This window comes from Podarcis erhardii, assembly GCF_964252035.2.
Source record: "Podarcis erhardii genome assembly, chromosome: 4".
Classification (NCBI taxonomy): domain Eukaryota; kingdom Metazoa; phylum Chordata; class Lepidosauria; order Squamata; family Lacertidae; genus Podarcis; species Podarcis erhardii.
In genome coordinates this window covers 54,402,397-54,419,167 of record NC_138508.1, presented here as the reverse complement: position 1 = coordinate 54,419,167, position 16,771 = coordinate 54,402,397, and the positions used below count along the sequence as shown (strand labels likewise).

General features: G+C 39.2%; 1 protein-coding gene across 1 annotated transcript in view; it reads right to left on the bottom strand.

Annotated features, from left to right (window-relative positions):
• Positions 1–462: 462 nt before the first annotated feature.
• MRPS6 (mitochondrial ribosomal protein S6) overlaps positions 463–16,771 on the bottom strand; it is a 28,492-nt gene continuing 12,183 nt past the window's right edge. Inside the window, exons 2-3 of the mRNA XM_081859449.1 lie at positions 9,032–9,171; positions 463–1,082 (exon numbers count right to left, since the gene is read on the bottom strand). Coding sequence (XP_081715575.1) covers positions 902–1,082; positions 9,032–9,171 — 321 coding nt within the window. The 3' untranslated portion in view covers positions 463–901. The remainder of the gene's footprint in view (positions 1,083–9,031; positions 9,172–16,771) is intronic.

Sequence of the window (16,771 nt, the reverse complement as noted above, 5' to 3'; positions counted from 1 at the left end):
GAAAACAAATAAAAATGTAAACATTAAAAAAAATAAAGTCTTCCCTAACCTTAAAAAAAGGAGCAGCACTGGAAATCTTACTGGGGTCTTGTGGAGGAAAAGCATGGAAAGAAAATAAAATTAGGAAATTGCTAAGGCTTTATTGAATCTATCCATCCACTAGGATAATACAATTGTTATTATTAATCCACACAATTAGTATTTCTAAATGGAGAAGACGACGCCAGCAGTTATATTTAGGAATATATTAAAAACAAATATCAAGATAGTGTCTGGTTTATTTTGTAAAAATAAAACCAACACTGCAATGTACATTTTTGTATAGCCATATCATTTTCTTAACTTACATGAACTAGCACCCAGCAGCATTTAAATGCATCGAAAACAATATGCTAGTGATCAGAATTAATTTACTAAATGCTTGTTCCTTTATAAACCAGTCATTAAATGTTCTTTTTGTATTTATTTTTTTACATTCATTAACAAATTTTGCATTAAATGTTATTTACATCATGGTAGAACATTATAACTGTATAAGTATATGATATCTGAAAGGTTCTAATTGAAAAAAACAATGGTAGTTTGACAGTTTGTGTCTGTGCATGTTTACTTGGGATCAAGTCCTATTTTGTTCAATGGGACTTGGTTTTTTCTTTTTCTTTTCCTTTTTCAAGCATGCATTAAGACAGCAGCCTGAATTTTCTAGGGCAGGATAAACTTCAGCAACAGATGCAATACTTTGTGGGGAAATGCCCTGATTTTAAAATACAAAGTATATATATAAAACTTCATTTGCTGCAGAATAGTCAAAAGTAACACACCTATGCACACTGCATAAATCACAGATCCTTACAACTACGTTCAAATTAGGGGCAGCAATGCCTCTATGGTCTTCGGCTATTTATTTCTTCATCTTTGTTAGTTTATCTTCAGTGCTGACTGGTATCATGCCCATGCATTCTTCTGAATTTGCCACATGGTGCTTTAAAATAGAAGACCGGATCACATCAATATCACGTCCTAAATGGTCCTTTATGGCTGAAACAACTGTTGGTGGAGAATTGAAGTCTACCAAAAAATACCTGGAAATAAAGAAGAATACAATAAAAACAAAGCTATAAGCATGAAAGAGCACAAGGGCCCTGATGGATGACAACAAAGGTCTATCTAGCGCAGCATTTCTTAAAGTGGCAAACCACATGCCAATGGGGCATGAGGGCAGCAACACTTTCCTGTTGCTGCTGTTTCCCACAAAATGGTATGCAAAGACATCACACCTCTGATCCCGGAGGCATTATATACCTTTTGTGACTCATACTCACTCCTTGAATTTGCCCAATTCCCTTTTAAAGCCTTCTAAGTTGGCACCCACTAAAAATGCCAGAAGTTACATAACCCTTTCCTTTATAATCACAACAGATCCAAGCTCATCTTGAGAGTGTCTGAACTTCTAGAGATCAAAGTTCCAGAAAAGAAATGCATTTCCAAGAGGCGTTCTAGTATACAGATTTTATGAATTTAGGGCAAGCCCCCAGAGTACCATTTTATTGTTGCTCTGAACAAGGACAGAGCTTGTATGAGAGACTATGTATTCCATGCATTCTTCCTCTCCATACAACTGGAGAGCACCATCATGTTACACATATGCTACTGAGTACAGATATCCGATATCAGAGAATCTAGTTACATATTGTTAGATATGCACGCTCCCCATCAAAAAATTTGCTATAGCAAGATGGCATTTTTCTATTTAGAAATGGGAAGCAAAAAAACAGGTCAAGGCAGCAGGTATTTATTGTCCTTTTGCTTTAAAAGTTCAAATTACTGAGGACAGAAGCCACATCTGAAGACAGGCAACACCAACTTAAGCATCTTTGCATTCATTCAGAGGCTCTGCATACCATGCTGTAGTTCTCTGCAACCTTGGCAACAACACAGAGATTTAATTTTCACACACTTCTAGTACTGCCTGGAATTCTTGGTATCAAGGCAAACATTCTCCCGTTTGCCAACGTCTACTTTGACGAACAGAGTGTTTACAATGTGCAAGAACATTTCAGATCTTCTATTTCACTCAAGTGCAAGGAAGAATCCCGGAAATTTGTTTCATGGGAGCAAAGTGATTTTCAAAACTTCACTGTGATGATATGAAACACCCAGTCATTTTTCTACAAGCTGTAGTAGCTTCTTTTTGAGGATGGACCTACTGGCTTTGAAATGGGAGACAAAACCAGTGCCTGGTTCCATTAGGAAGAAGCAACTACTTGGAATAAAGGAGGATTGGGATGGGAGAAGCTCCCAAACTTCCGCCAACTCTTTTCTACTGCAGTCTCCCTCCAGTAGAATTCTAGCCAAGATTGCATAAGCAAACATGCATCTGGAACCCTATGTGAAGGACAACCAGTAGTGTAGTGATGGCCAAATTTGGCCCTCCAGCTGTTTTGGGACTACAGTTCCCATCATCCCTGACCATTGGTCCTGTTAGTTAGGGATGATGGAAGTTGTAGTCCCAAAACAGCTGGAGGGCCAAGTTTCTACTGCAGTAGTGAAAGATAGCAAGCAGGGGAATGGTTTAAACATACATGCTCACCACTTTTCCAGTCCAAACTGACCCCTCCCCTTCCACAATCTATTTTCCCCTCGAAAGTAGCCACTGGTGTTTTTATGCACATGCTCAATTTATAGTTTACTCAAAGTTTTACAGTGAATTGAAGTAAATTTTAAAAAAGAAATTCACACATGTTTGTACGACATCAAATCAAACTCTCAGAAAAGTAGATTAGTATCCTAGGATACCAGCTTGGTTAAATAAATCATCATCATATGAGTTTACAATGATCAACCAACTACAACTACATAAATTTCCATATGAGGAAAAACAATAGTTCTGGGGTATGATGCACATACTGCAGCAAGCATCCTATTAGAAAATGCACTTCATCCTGAGAGGAAGAAAAGTGAGAATGCCTCTTAAAATAGAATTCTCTGTTCTCTGTTTTTGTAAGTAATTAGTGGCCCGCCATTAAGACTAGTTAAGCCTGGCAGGCTCTAAGGCAGGGCCTTTTCAGTAGCGGCTCCAACATTATGAAACTTCCTCCTAAGAATGTGCAAGTTGACTGCCCCATGCCACAATTTTTAAAAAGCCTTTGGAAAGGCACATTTCAAATTAGTGTATTTAGCAGCTGTTTTATTGATATTCGACTGCCAAGTCTCTGGAAATGAAAATAATATTTTAGTGGTCTAGTGGACTGTAATCCAATACTAACTTTCTGGGGATTGTCCCATTCAACACAGTGGGGCTTACCTTTGAATAGACATCTAAAGGACTGTGCTGTTAGTTGACTTCGAAAAATGAGGTTTGCCCTATTTCCTTTCATATGGAGCTTGCAGCATTTAGTCTTAATGAGGCATTACTGTAAACTGAGAGAAAAATTCAAGAGCCATGTCTTTTAAAGAAACAAAACCTTAACATTTTCCTGCTATCTGTGCTCATCTAATCCTCCTGAAACAAAGATATATAATGTATGTTCTATGTCTGCATCTTTTGGGGAATAATTATGACACACTCACAACATAGCCCCCCTTTTACATTTTACTAATTTTTCTACTACCTTGCTAAGCGAGAATAGCGGGCTGCTTTCCATTGTGTCTTTAAAACTGAAACGGATTCTGCTCCAAAAGGAATGGCTTGCAACTCGTGTTCTCTCCTGCTCATATAGGCAGGCAGTGGAAATTTCCACTGTGCTGCTGTTGATGATAACTGAAGGCAGCACTGGGGGATGGGGGAGATGAGTTGCTGCTGCTGCATTGTCTTTGTCGGTGCCATTTAAGCAGCAGCAAGAAATGTTATCAGGAGATACAAGAAACATAGCAACTTGCAGCATGCAAGTTTATTAGCTGTATCAAACACCCCCAGTATTGGAGCCAGTTTATGGATTTGGTATGCATCCGTGTACAAGAGATCAGGAAAATCCACCTTTGTCTTTTGGAATTATAGCCCAGGTATGCCCCAGGCAAACAAACAAAAGAAAAAGCAACTGCATTTTTAGAGCTGAGCTGGAACTTACTTTCTGTTCGTAGGCAATCAAGCCAGCACCGATTGTGTTTTGTGCAACCCAGCAGCTCTATAATGTGTGGAGCAGCTCCATGTTCAGCAATGAGTTGTGACCGGGTATGTTAAGTACAGTAGCACTACAGTTTCTCGTGCAAAGTAAACAAGACCTGGTGCATGTGGTCTGAGGATGGGATGGGAAGAAAGGTGGTTGGGGAAGAGAGGAGGCGGCAAAGATCTATTTACAGAGATGTAACATTCATTTGCAGGCAAAACTGATGGAAGTACAGCTCAAACTCCCCAGGCACCAGCAGCAAAAATCGGTACAGAAAAACAAAAAATCAGGACAATTCCGCTGATTCAGTACAGAAACCCTAGTTATTTTGGTGCACTGTGCATAAAATGTGATGGGACTGTTAAGACTTTTTACTGCCAAAATAACATTAAAGAGTTAAATAAAGACCTATTTCAGATCAAACAAGTGGTAAGAAAAGAGGACTGGATATTGAACTGTATCCAGGCCAAGATTAAATCCAGGGATTTAAAATATAGTATACTAGACAACTATATTCCCGAATGAGTTTATCGAAGTTAATCAGCACCAGAGAAACACCTGGACCAGGCTTGTTTTGGAATCCTATTGGGAAAGCAGTTCTCAGCTGATCTTGTGTGAATGAGGGCCCAAGGGAGAACCTAGTTAAGCCCAGGAAATTTCCATGTTTTATAAAGAGTCAGCTTCAGCTTTCCAATATGCCATCACAATTTTTAGACTACACCACAGAAGGCTTATTAAGTCAAGATGAATATCACTGATTGTGTGGCTGAGAGACACGCTAGAATAACTTCTTGTCTACTAATGGGCAAGAGCCAAACTGGGAATCCCAAAGGTGCTGGACACTTCTGGAAAAGATCAAATGAGCCATATTAACATCTGAATCTGAAACATGGTCAGCTTTCGCTTGCAGGCCAAGTCCATCCCCTCTTGACTGCTATGCAAGAGAAGTGGGACAGAACCCTCCATTTGCCTCTCAAAATACCGCCTGGACTAGGGGGCAAGGAATCCTTGAGCTGGGCACAGCACAGATCACAAGGACAAAGCTTTTTCATAGAGCAAGTTCCACCAAGTACAATGGGGCTTACTCACAGGTAAATGGGATTTAGCTGCCTTTTGTGCAACAACTGCAACTTAAGTGTTTACACACTTGGCAAAACAAACGGCTTCACATTTGGAAGTATAGGGTATACTCCAATCCAATGTACTGAAGAATATATTTTTTTAAGGATATTTCATCTCAGAAGAATCAGGCAAAACCCTTGAAAAGCACAGTCGTACCCACCAGCCAACATCAACTGATGGCAGTTTCTAGTATCCCATAGAATGCAAGTCTATTTATGAAGAATGAAAACGAGAAGAAAAATGTTAAGCAATAATTGCATGATTTGATGTGCTAGGAAACCTGCCATATGGTAGATGTTTATGTCCACAACTGAATTTCTTTTAAAAAAGCAATACCAAGAGATTGCCATGATCCAGGAAAGAGGAAACAAGAACAACAAACCGCCCCTTTCATAGCGAATACCAAGGACAATTTGCTTCAATTCAGTTTTCGTACCTTAAGCTTTTTTAAAAGACATCTATTTTCCTTTTATGGCTTTTTGTGCAAAACATATACATGCAGATTGTAACATCATTTCAACAGCAACATATCTATTTGTACGCTTTCTACATAGCAGAATTGTCTCTAGTACACAAGCTAAAGAACTTTTTTTTTGTATGAATGCAAGATGGGACTCTGCTGGATCAAGCTGATGGTTCTTCCAGTCAGACATCCCATTTCCTGGAAAGCCCACACACAGGACGTAAAGACAATAGTGTATGGATCCTATATGGATCAGCTTTTTTATTTCTAAGTGAAATGTTGTAATGGATGAAAATACAAAAATGAACAGTGTTAGTGGGCTCCATCAACTTTAATTGCTTGCCTTTCGGGTAGACTCGCACTGGCAATGCAGATTCTATTCACTGCAACTTAGAAATCTGCCTCTGAAGTGCCACTACCTACCTAATCCCCAATCCTTTTCTCATAGGGCACACTCAAGAGAAAGTAGATGCACTTCTATTGAAATCAAGTGCTCAGCTAATGGAACTTAAGTGCACTTAACATCTGCTGTACAGCACCAACAGATTTTAGCACACACACCTTGCAAAATACTTGAACAGAACGCTGTGCGCCTATGTCACATCATCAGTTTAACAGCACAAATGCTAGTGGTAAATTTAAACTCTGGTTGAACTCTTATGCAACTCCAGACACAGCGCAAGCTGTAGCACTTATTGCCAGAGTTTGGATGCCAACGCACATCAATACTTGCTTGTTCTCACACAATCAAGAAGATGATCAAAACATGAGGGACCTATTGAGTTTGGTGTGGTTGCGCAGCATATGCGCATGAAACAAAACAGATGCAGCTGAAAGGCTCGTAACTCAGTAGTAGGACCCAGGACCTACCTGAAAACGGTCCTAGACCTAGATGCAAACCCCCCAAGTCACAGCCAGTCAGTGTAGGCAATAATGACCTAGATAGTCTGGCTCAGTTTAAGTCAGTTTCCTCTGCTCCTATCTCAACACATGCCTATCGACATGCAGCTCCTTAGGCACAGGAATGCTTCCAGTGTGGGGTATTTGTAAGAGAAAGTGTTTTGTTCTGTTTTTTGAAACTAAACCATGGTGTGGGCTTTCTTTAGCAATGCATAGGGCCTTTTCTGTGGCTGTGCCCTGACTATGGAACCCACAAGCCAAAGCAGGTTAGATGGACCTCATCTCTGCAATTTCAGGAAGACACTAAAAATGCTTTTATTCTGCACTGCTCTCAATTATTTTTTAACTTGTAAAGGTTTGAGTCCACTCCTCATGGTTTGCAAGATATGCTCTTAAATCTGGTTTATTTTTCAAACTTGGTTTTAATGTGTGTTTTGCATGCCCCCCTTGGGGAAATGAGCTAGTACCAAAAGGCAGGTTAGAAATATGTTTCTTTATAAATAAATACATTTCTTTATAAATATAAATATATAAATATCTTTATAAATATATAGTTATATAAGTTATATAAATTATATCAACTATTATAAATTATAGTTATATATAAATATATAACTATATAGATTATTGTAAGGGAGGGAAATACAAGATAATAAGCTCTTAAAATATGAACATGTTTTGAGTGGCTATCATTTCAGAGGTGCATCTCTGCAGTTTGTGCAGCAGTATCATTTGAAATATCCGCAAGGGAAAACAGGTAATAAGCTGCATTGGCTGCCCATCAAGGTGTGCACATTTGTATCTTCAAATGCCAGGGAGAAAGACTGCAAGTTGTTATTTTGATTATTGAATGAAGTCTCTGTGCGACCCTGGTTGCCTAGCAACATTTCTCCATCCTTGCTTACAGGCATTTCTTTTTCAAAAGATATTCTCAGGGAGTTCAACAGCAAAATGTTAAGCAATTAATAGGATAAACTCTGCAGTCCATTGCAATCATTTATCTAATGCATCTTAATTTTCAAATGCCAAGGCATTATTTTCTTGGGCTGAAGATATTTCTCTTCAAATCAGTAACTACAATAACAACTCTTCTTTTACTTGTGCACAGCCATCTTTAATAATGATTTCATCATTAAAAACACCCTCAAAAATATACTTTGGTTCAGATACGCAAAAGGGAATAAAATCAACCCAGAATTAGTATCTCAAAAGATAAATAATTATTATTTCCAACTGGCTTTGGTGAAATAAAAATGTTACCTTGGAAAGGAAGTGTCTACATGAAGGGCGTTTCTTAACGAAGGAAATAATAAAGAATCAATGCTTGCATTAACTAGCAGATAAATATGAACAATGAAATTATCTACCCAAATTACTGTGTGCCTCATTTTGGAATTGTTAAGTAAAAAGATGTGTGTACTTTGTGGAGTCTACTTCAGGAAAGAAACAGTTTAATTCTGAAATGAAAAGTGTATCTAAGTTACATTAATTACCCAATGGAAATTAAGAGGCCCTTAACAGTAACTTCTGTACCTGGGCTTCAATCCAAAGAAGTGATATGTGTATGCAGAAAAAAACAGCACACACAGCTTTAACTGATGACCACCGTGTCCCTAATCAGTAGAAATAGTTGCAGCGACATCCAAACCTCAGCTGCACACAATGTTCTCCCCTATGCTCCTACCTTGTCTTTAGATCACGGCTTTGAGCATTTATTTAACAGCTAAGGGTTACCTACTCATGTTGCTTGCCAACCTCCCCCTGCCCAATAGCACCACAGCTCCTTCAAACTCTTCCCATATCCCTCTCACAGCTTCTTCAACACACCCATCCCCACCTGCTACCCCACTGCCAATTGCCATCCCCCCCAGTGCACCCTAAACTCTCGCATCCCCTCACTGATTGCCCAAATCCCAAGACCCTGTCGCCGCTGCCACTCAAGGAAGACAGGGGAATGAAGATGAGTGTCTATCTCCTCTTGACTTTTCACTGCCAACAGAAAGTGGGCAGCAACACAGGGTAAAGAGACTTGCTTCTATTTCATTCCCCTCCTTAGTTGTGGCAGTGAGATCTTAGGATGGAGGAGAGGGGGTGGGAGAGTTTTGAGAGGACTGCTGGTGGTGGTGACAAAAGCGAGCATGTGAAGGCCTGCGGCTCTGCCTGGACCAGCCACCCAACAACCTGCTCACGCTGCCTGCCCAGCATGGCCACCTGCTTATTTGAATCCTGGATTCCCCTTGCCCTGATGTATGTGTGCGCATGCAAACAGGCAGGCAAGTGGAGGCAATGCGAGAAAAGTGTGAAGGCCAGCTTGGGCCACCCACCTGCCCACTTACTCTGCCAGCCTGTCTACTTTGCTTGCCTGCTCCGCCCAATGTTGTCAGGCTGCAACTTCTCCCCTTTCAAAAATATTCCATGGCAAGAAATGTGAAACTCATACCCTCCTCTGGTGTGACGTTGATTGTGCTTTGAGATTCTGTATGGCAGCGTTCTTTCGCCCAGGTTTTCCAAATTCCTCACCACTGCTCCTCTCTCCATCAAAGCTTCCACTGTGCGTTTCAGTGTTGCAGCTGTCTCAGGCTTTAAACACAAAGAAGACGACACTTGTTTGTAGTGCAGTAAGTGACTATTGCCCCCTATACTTACCTGGCAAGAAAATAATAAAGGAGGAACTGGAATAGATGTCAAAGGGGAGGAGGGAATTCTGATTCTTTTCTCCATAACCTTCAAGGGTGCTGTATCAGACTATAACAATCACTAACAGCAACATAGGGCACCTGTTTCTTCACAATTACACCCAACTGAGTTCAATGGGAGACATTCTAGACTGAATGTGCATTTTTGACAGCATCAAATATACCGCATTTTTCGCTCTATAAGACGCACCAGACCATAAGATGCACCTAGTTTTTGGAGGAGGAAAACAAGAAAAAAAAATATTCTGGATCTCAGAAGCCAGAACAGCAAGAGGGATCGCTGTGCAGTGAAAGCAGCAATCCCTCTTGCTGTTATGGCTTCTGGGATAGCTGTGCAGCCTGCATTTGCTCCATAAGACGCACACACATTTCCCCTTACTTTTTAGGAGAGAAAAAGTGAGTCTTATAGAGCAAAAAATACGGTATTTTAATATACTGCACATTACAACATTACAACCTCAAATAACTTCTTATAAATGCTGCAAGTTTCCAGAAATGCACTTCTGAAGTGTGTTTTACCTATACCCATATCGTAATTAACTCAGGAAGTCAAGCTTGTCCTATTACACCACACAGGCTGATAATTTCTTTCAATTCCATTTAAGGGTCATTGCATTACATTAAATTTAAAAGGATATGTTTTAGACTGATCTGCAGTGAAAGCGAGCACTCAGAGAAGTGCATTCCATATCTGTGAAGTGCGTCCCCCGCCCCCCAACACACATTCTTGTCTCCTTCCAGTGAAATTCCTTGTTGTGAACAAGTAATCTGAAATAATGTGAAGGCAGGAGCTGCGGGGTTCTCAAGGAGAACATACCCATCTCCTGCAACTAAAGGACCATTCTCAATATTTGATTTTGTCCTGCTTGCATTTCATACTTTTGTTATATATGAATTTGATGTGCATGTGTGTAATATTTTGCTTCCTTGGCAACTAGATTTCCAGAATATAACACAGTCTGAAGATTCTCATCTCCAAGGGACCCTGAATGTGCAAGTATATGCAGTGTGGGTGTACAGTGGTACCTTGGGTTACAGATGCTTCAGGTTACAGACTCCACTAACCCAGAAATAGTACCTCAGGTTAAGAACTTTCCTTCAGGATAAGAACAGAAATCGCGCGGCGGTGGCGTGGCAGTAGTGAGAGGCCCATTACCTAAAGTCGTACCTCAGGTTAAGAACAGTTTCAGGTTAAGAACAGACCTACAGAACGAATTAAGTACTTAACCTGAGGTACCACTGTATGTGTGTTGGGACAATGCATTTGTGTTGATCTGTTCACTAGTTTTTCCTTGGTGTCTCCTGCCACAAAGGAGGATGGCTTTGGAGAAAAAGAACATAACCAGTTGGAAAGAAATTTTTACATGCAACCGAAGTCTTTGCAAGTATGAAATAAGTATCTGTTTCAACAATAGAACCATTGTTTTAGGCATGCAAGTTACTTCATGTTCCACTGGGGAAACAGGATCACAAAATCTGAAGGGGAGGTTTCATAATAAGTTGTGCAGCCTGTAGTTAAAGGCCTTTTTTTAATTAATGTTGGCTGAAGAAGACCCTATGCAGCTCTGGAACACGTATCTCTTACATCTTCAGGGTCAAAAAGCAAACAAAAAAACCACCCCAAAACCACAATAGCACTGAAGCGTATTTTAAGTGCTAAGGTTATACTGAGTATGTTCAGCAGATGGGACAAAACAGAAATATAGCCAATGTTCTAAGTTTACAACCACAATCCTTGCTTGCTTTTGATGGATTATTGCAAGCAACTTAAATAGATCCCAAGGTCTGCCACTGCAAAGAGGTTTGGGAGGGGATAGCAAAAAGGAAGAAAAACTGTAGAAGCTGCTAGTGAGTGAGCGGTGGGCAGTGGATCCTGCCTTGCAAGGAAAGTGAAGCAAGGCCAGTGGATAAGAATGTTTAACACTCGCAAGGTGTGCCTGCATAGCATATTTGCCACTAGGTGAACAGTGCTCACTCTCTTCATCTGGAGATCAGAAATAAGTCATGCACATTTGTTGCCTCACAAAAACCGTCCCTCAAAACAAAACTGATCTGAAATGAGTGTTTATAAACCACTGAAGATTCAATTAGGAATCCTTCACAATGAAAGGTGCAAAACAAGTGGTTGGGACATAAAAATATTACTGGAACGTTAATACATTGTCTACCAAGTTCCAAAACAGTTTGAAAAATACTTGTGAGTTTGTTTCTTTATTTTGTACTTTTATTTAACCTTTGTACAGAAGTTGAAACATTTCCATATAATAACTCTGAGAGGACAAAAATTCCACATTCAAAAGGAATGTAAACTGCAAGAAATACAGTTTTAATTATACAAATACTCTAATAAGAGTTTATTTTGATGACTAATGCAGAAGGCAAAATAAGTACACGATATACAACAAACAAACACAGGGCTAGCAATAAGAACTGAATTTTTCATCAGAATTTACTTACTGTCATATTAGCAATGTTCTATACACTGGATCAAACCATTTTTTTATGACAAATTTGTAATTGTGGGTGGTAGCAATGGACAATTACAAAATCTCTGTTTTCTTAACACTTCTAGATAGTCTTATTCAAAATTTCATTCTTTCCAGTTCATACGTATGTTTTTTAATTTTAAAAAAGTGGCCAAAGAGCTCTGAAATCAAGTAGATTTATTACATTTATATGCCCATTTGGGTAATTCCTGCCCCCCTCCCAAAGTTTGGGTGGCATTCAAGATTTGACATGCTGCACAACATTTGTTTTTGGTCTGCAAAATCTTTTAATGTTTCTTTTTAAAAAACCAAAGCAATTGTAATTTATTTAAATGCTACAGAAAGTACAACAGCAATAAAAACACTTCACGTCTCTTTAAAAAAATGTAATAGTTATATTAAAAGGATACACGATATAAGTAGCATTACACTGACAGTTCTTAAAACCAAGAATGAACAAAAAGGATTTACCTAGCATTATTAGAAAAGAATTTGCTTTCTTCTTGAAGAAGACTACTAACTTTTTTGCACAGCAACTATTTTTATATCCACCTCATTTAAAAGCATGTATTCTTAGACACTTAGTATTCTTGTATGTCATTTCCATCATTGTTCAGTGTCTGGCTTTGCCCAGTGAAGCTGATAAATGCTATGGAAAAGTAGTGTCACCAAATGCCACTACATAACATTTTATATTAGATACAATCAGAACAAAAATAAAGCCTTTTGTTTTAAACCAGCACCCTCCATACCCCAGACTGTTTTGTACGAAAGAAAAGCTTTTTGCCAACAAGAATTTACAGACCTCACAGTGAAATTAAACATCTGAATTATATATACTTTCATTCTAGAACTATGACCCTACAGCTAATTAAAACAGATTTAAAACCACTGAGTTATACACAATTTCTATCAAAAGAACCCTTAAACATCAGACACATCTTTGATTTGAAACATTACATGTAGAACGTTAGTTTTATTACAAAACATATACTTTTAAAGGCACAAACAGACAGCATACCAAACGAACAGTGGCTATCTACGTTTAAAATACGTCACACAATTTAATCTTTTCCTTAAAAGACTAGATTTGTGAATTCAATATATATACTTTATAGGGGTTGGTGAGACTGAAGCAAACCCAATACACTGCAATTTGCCTTATGACAATGATTTAAAAATAAAGCTGTAAAATTAATCTAAGCACATTTTTCTGTCTACATTTCATAAGTAATTGTTAGCCTACAATCCAACCCGTTCCTTTCCCAGGAAGATATTGTACTTTTCAGATGACTGATGGAAAGGAGAGAGGAAGGGGGAATGGATAGCACACAATAATTAGTCTTTTGTCACTTCTAGATGGTGACAAAAGGAAATTAAGAACACTTGCCTAAACAGAAGCTACGCTTTTCCTGAAAACAATGCAAAAATAAGGCCCACGTACAGTTTTCTGACCGATGCTTCTGTTGGCTTAAATAAGCAAATGAACGTTTAAAAACCATCATTTAAAATTCAGGAAAATATGTGGGTATCTAAAGTAGGGCTTGGTTAAGTGTCATGTTCACACATAAAGCAATAAATTGCCAGACACCCGGAATGATGTTCACACAAACAACTAGGCCCACCACTGGAATGCTTGCCTAGTTCCAGAATGCAGGGCTATAGCCACTGATAGTGGTAAAAGATTTAGGTCCTATGGAAGTAGTATTGATCAATGGGAAGAAAACACACACCCAACTGTATAATACAACAAATAAGGTTCCCCTCTGTCTACACCACAAACCTCCAGACTGATAAAAGGCATATTCAACATAGAATGAAACAAACAAAATCCACTGGAGTTCAGAGGATCAAAGCTAGAATTCTGCTAAATAGACAGGATTTATTAGAAAGAGCAGGCGATATTACAGCAGTTTAAGAATGCTCATTGTGTTAATCTCAAATGCTATTAAAACAGATTCCCACTTAGTGGAATTTGTTTTCTCCTGCTCTGGAGGGAAGGACTCAAACCAATGGCTTTTAAGTTACAAGAAAAGATATTCTGACTACTTTCTGACGGCAAAAGCTGTTCAACAGTGGAATGGACTCCCTTGAAAGATGGTGGACCCTCCTTCATTGGAGGTTTTTAAGCAGCGGCTGGATGTGCATCAGTCATGGGTGCTTTAGCTGAGATTCCTGCATTGCAGGGGGTTGAATTAGATGACCCTTGGAGTCCCTTCCAACTCTATGATTCTATGAACTGCTAAAAGGGTCTGCTTACGAGCTACTTTACGCAGGCTCTAAAGACATTGTGATGAGACTAATTTCTCTTGTATACATTGCTAAATACAGTTAAGCATCAGAGGGCTATATAACATGCAGAAATCCAGAGATAAATAGCAAATGTTTTTATTCTTTAGAGATTACTTGTTCTACATACTGGGCGTTCTTTTAAAGCAGCAAGGGGGAAGCTGTGACCATCCAATGCAACTCCCATCCTCCCTGATCAATGGCCACTAGTATCTAGCGGGTCACAGTTTCCCCATACGTTTTAAAGCAAAACAGATCATTACACAGAACAGCCATTAAAGAGTAATTTAGGCTACGACCTGCTGTTTAAATAAATTTCTAGTCACGACTAGAAAGACACATAAGAGAAAGATTTAGAAAAATATAATGTTCCCTAATGGCATTGGTAGAAATGTGAAGAATCAGCAAGGTATAAGTATTTTCATCACAGATGAGATGCACTAACCTAACAAGGTTATATTCTGCTACCAAAAGGCACTATTACACATTTACTTTCTCAGTTTAAAAGGAAACCATAGATACAAAATACTCTAAATGGAATGTTAGGTAGGAAAAGGAATATGGGAAACTCAGTTCATGGTTCTTACAACAAAGGAGGACTCAATTAGGAAGTCACATAATCTAAGTTACACTTAGGATATAGTCTGCTAGGAGACAAACAGCAGGAAATGGGGTTGCCATGTTCTAGTCTGAGAGCATGCCCATCAATGAATAGCTGGATTCAAACAATCTAGCTATAGTTCAACCCTCCTCAACCTGGTGCCCCCCAGTTGATGACTACAACTTCAAAAAGCCCAAGGCAGCATGGCTAATGCTTAGGGACTATGTAAACTGTAAACCCCAACATTTGGAAGGTACCAGGTTGGGTAAAACAGGTTAACTTAACAGCAGCCATGCTGCATCAGATCAAAAGTCCATTTAGTCCTGCATCCTGTTCTAACAGTGGCCAACCAGATGTCTCTGGGGAACTTGCAAGCACGACCTGACTTCTCCACCTCTCCTCCCTTTGTTCTTTCCAGCAACTGGTAAGCAGAGGCATTGCCACTGACAGAGGAGGCCAAACACAGCTTTATTCTACATGCATTTGTCTAATCTTTTAAAGTCATCCAAGTTGGTGTCCATCAATGTATCTTGTGGAAGCAAATACCAGTTTAACTATGCACTGTGTGGCAAAGTATTTTCTTTTGTTTATCCTTAGTCTTCCAACATTCAGCTTTACTGGATAGTCCCAGGTTCTACTAGTATAAGGGAGGAAGAGGAAGAGAAGGATGAGCAAGCCACAGCAAGTGAAAGACTTGCATGCTCCCATTTTCCTCTGCTCCACACACAAATAAACAAGAATTCTGTATTGGGTATGAACTTGGAACTATAGTTAGTTCTAACCCGTTAGTTAACAAATCAAGCTATCCATGGCTTGATGTACTGGTTTGTTTTAGCTTGGTTTGGAGCCAGTCTTAAGAGTCTAGAATACAGCAAGGCAGCAAACCCCTAGGCCACTGTGGCAAGCTGGGTACTGGGCTAGATGGACAGATGGACCCTTGGTTTGATCCAGCACAGTTCTCTTAAAACATGTTTCATCCTAAGACTGTTCCCAACCACTGTGGTTAACCAGCAGGATTTATCTCACACAACTTAAAGTGACAGGCAGTCTCTGTTTTAGAACAACACAATCCCAGGAGAGCCCCGAAGTAAAGAGAGGTAAGTGTATGCTGAAAAAAACATTAGAAGTTGCCATACAGCTGTCTAAATGAAGACATAATATTGCAAGCTATTTATCCGCACAAACCATGCATCATTGGTAAGGAAAGAGAAAAGAAGGCTCAAATGGATAACTGGCAGGTAAATTTGTTCTGTGGACTTTGGCAAACCTTTCTAACTATTGTTAAAACTGTGAAATGATTCAATATTTAGGTGTTTAAGTGCTGCATTGTCACTTGGAATATGGCTGTATTGCATTAAGAGTCCATTTAAAATAGATCCACAAACTCTGCCATTTACATTCATAATACTGCAAACGTATTAAATGACTTGGGATTGGGACCGAGGAAGTATTAGACATTGCTATTTTAATGTGGCTGTAAGGCCCGGAAAATGGCTTAGTTTACACAAGGCATCTTAGGGAAGAAAAGTGGGAGCCAAATTAATTCCTGAGTTAGTCCACCTGCAACATGACAACTGGCAATGCAGTCAACACAACCATCTCTACAAGTGCCAGAAATAGCAACTCTCCTCTAGCACTTAGCAATGATGGTACTTACCCATCTCAAAGCTTGTATCACCCCCTTCCTTTGACCCTGGAAGGCCACTGGTTTAAATAAACTCTTGGCCCAGTACACAAGCAAGGTCTCAATTCATAATCATCAACAGAGGCCGATCAAGCCAAAGTCTCTGTAGTGCATTTAAATAGCAGGTTCTTTAAAAACTGTATCAGTTATACAAGCTTAAAATCAATAGTTCAGAATATATGCATTAGTTCTATACATAGTCTACAACCATTTAGTAAAAATTGTCACCTTATTAAGCCAGTTGTTCCACTGATAGGTAGTATGGAAGAAACTGAAAAGAACTGAAAATGATACCAAATTGATTTTGTTATTAAATACACGATTTCCTAAACTTGGGTCTCCAGCTGATTACAACTCCCATCACCCCTAGCTAACAGGACCAGTGATCAGAGATGATAGGAACTGTACTTCCCCAAACAGCTGG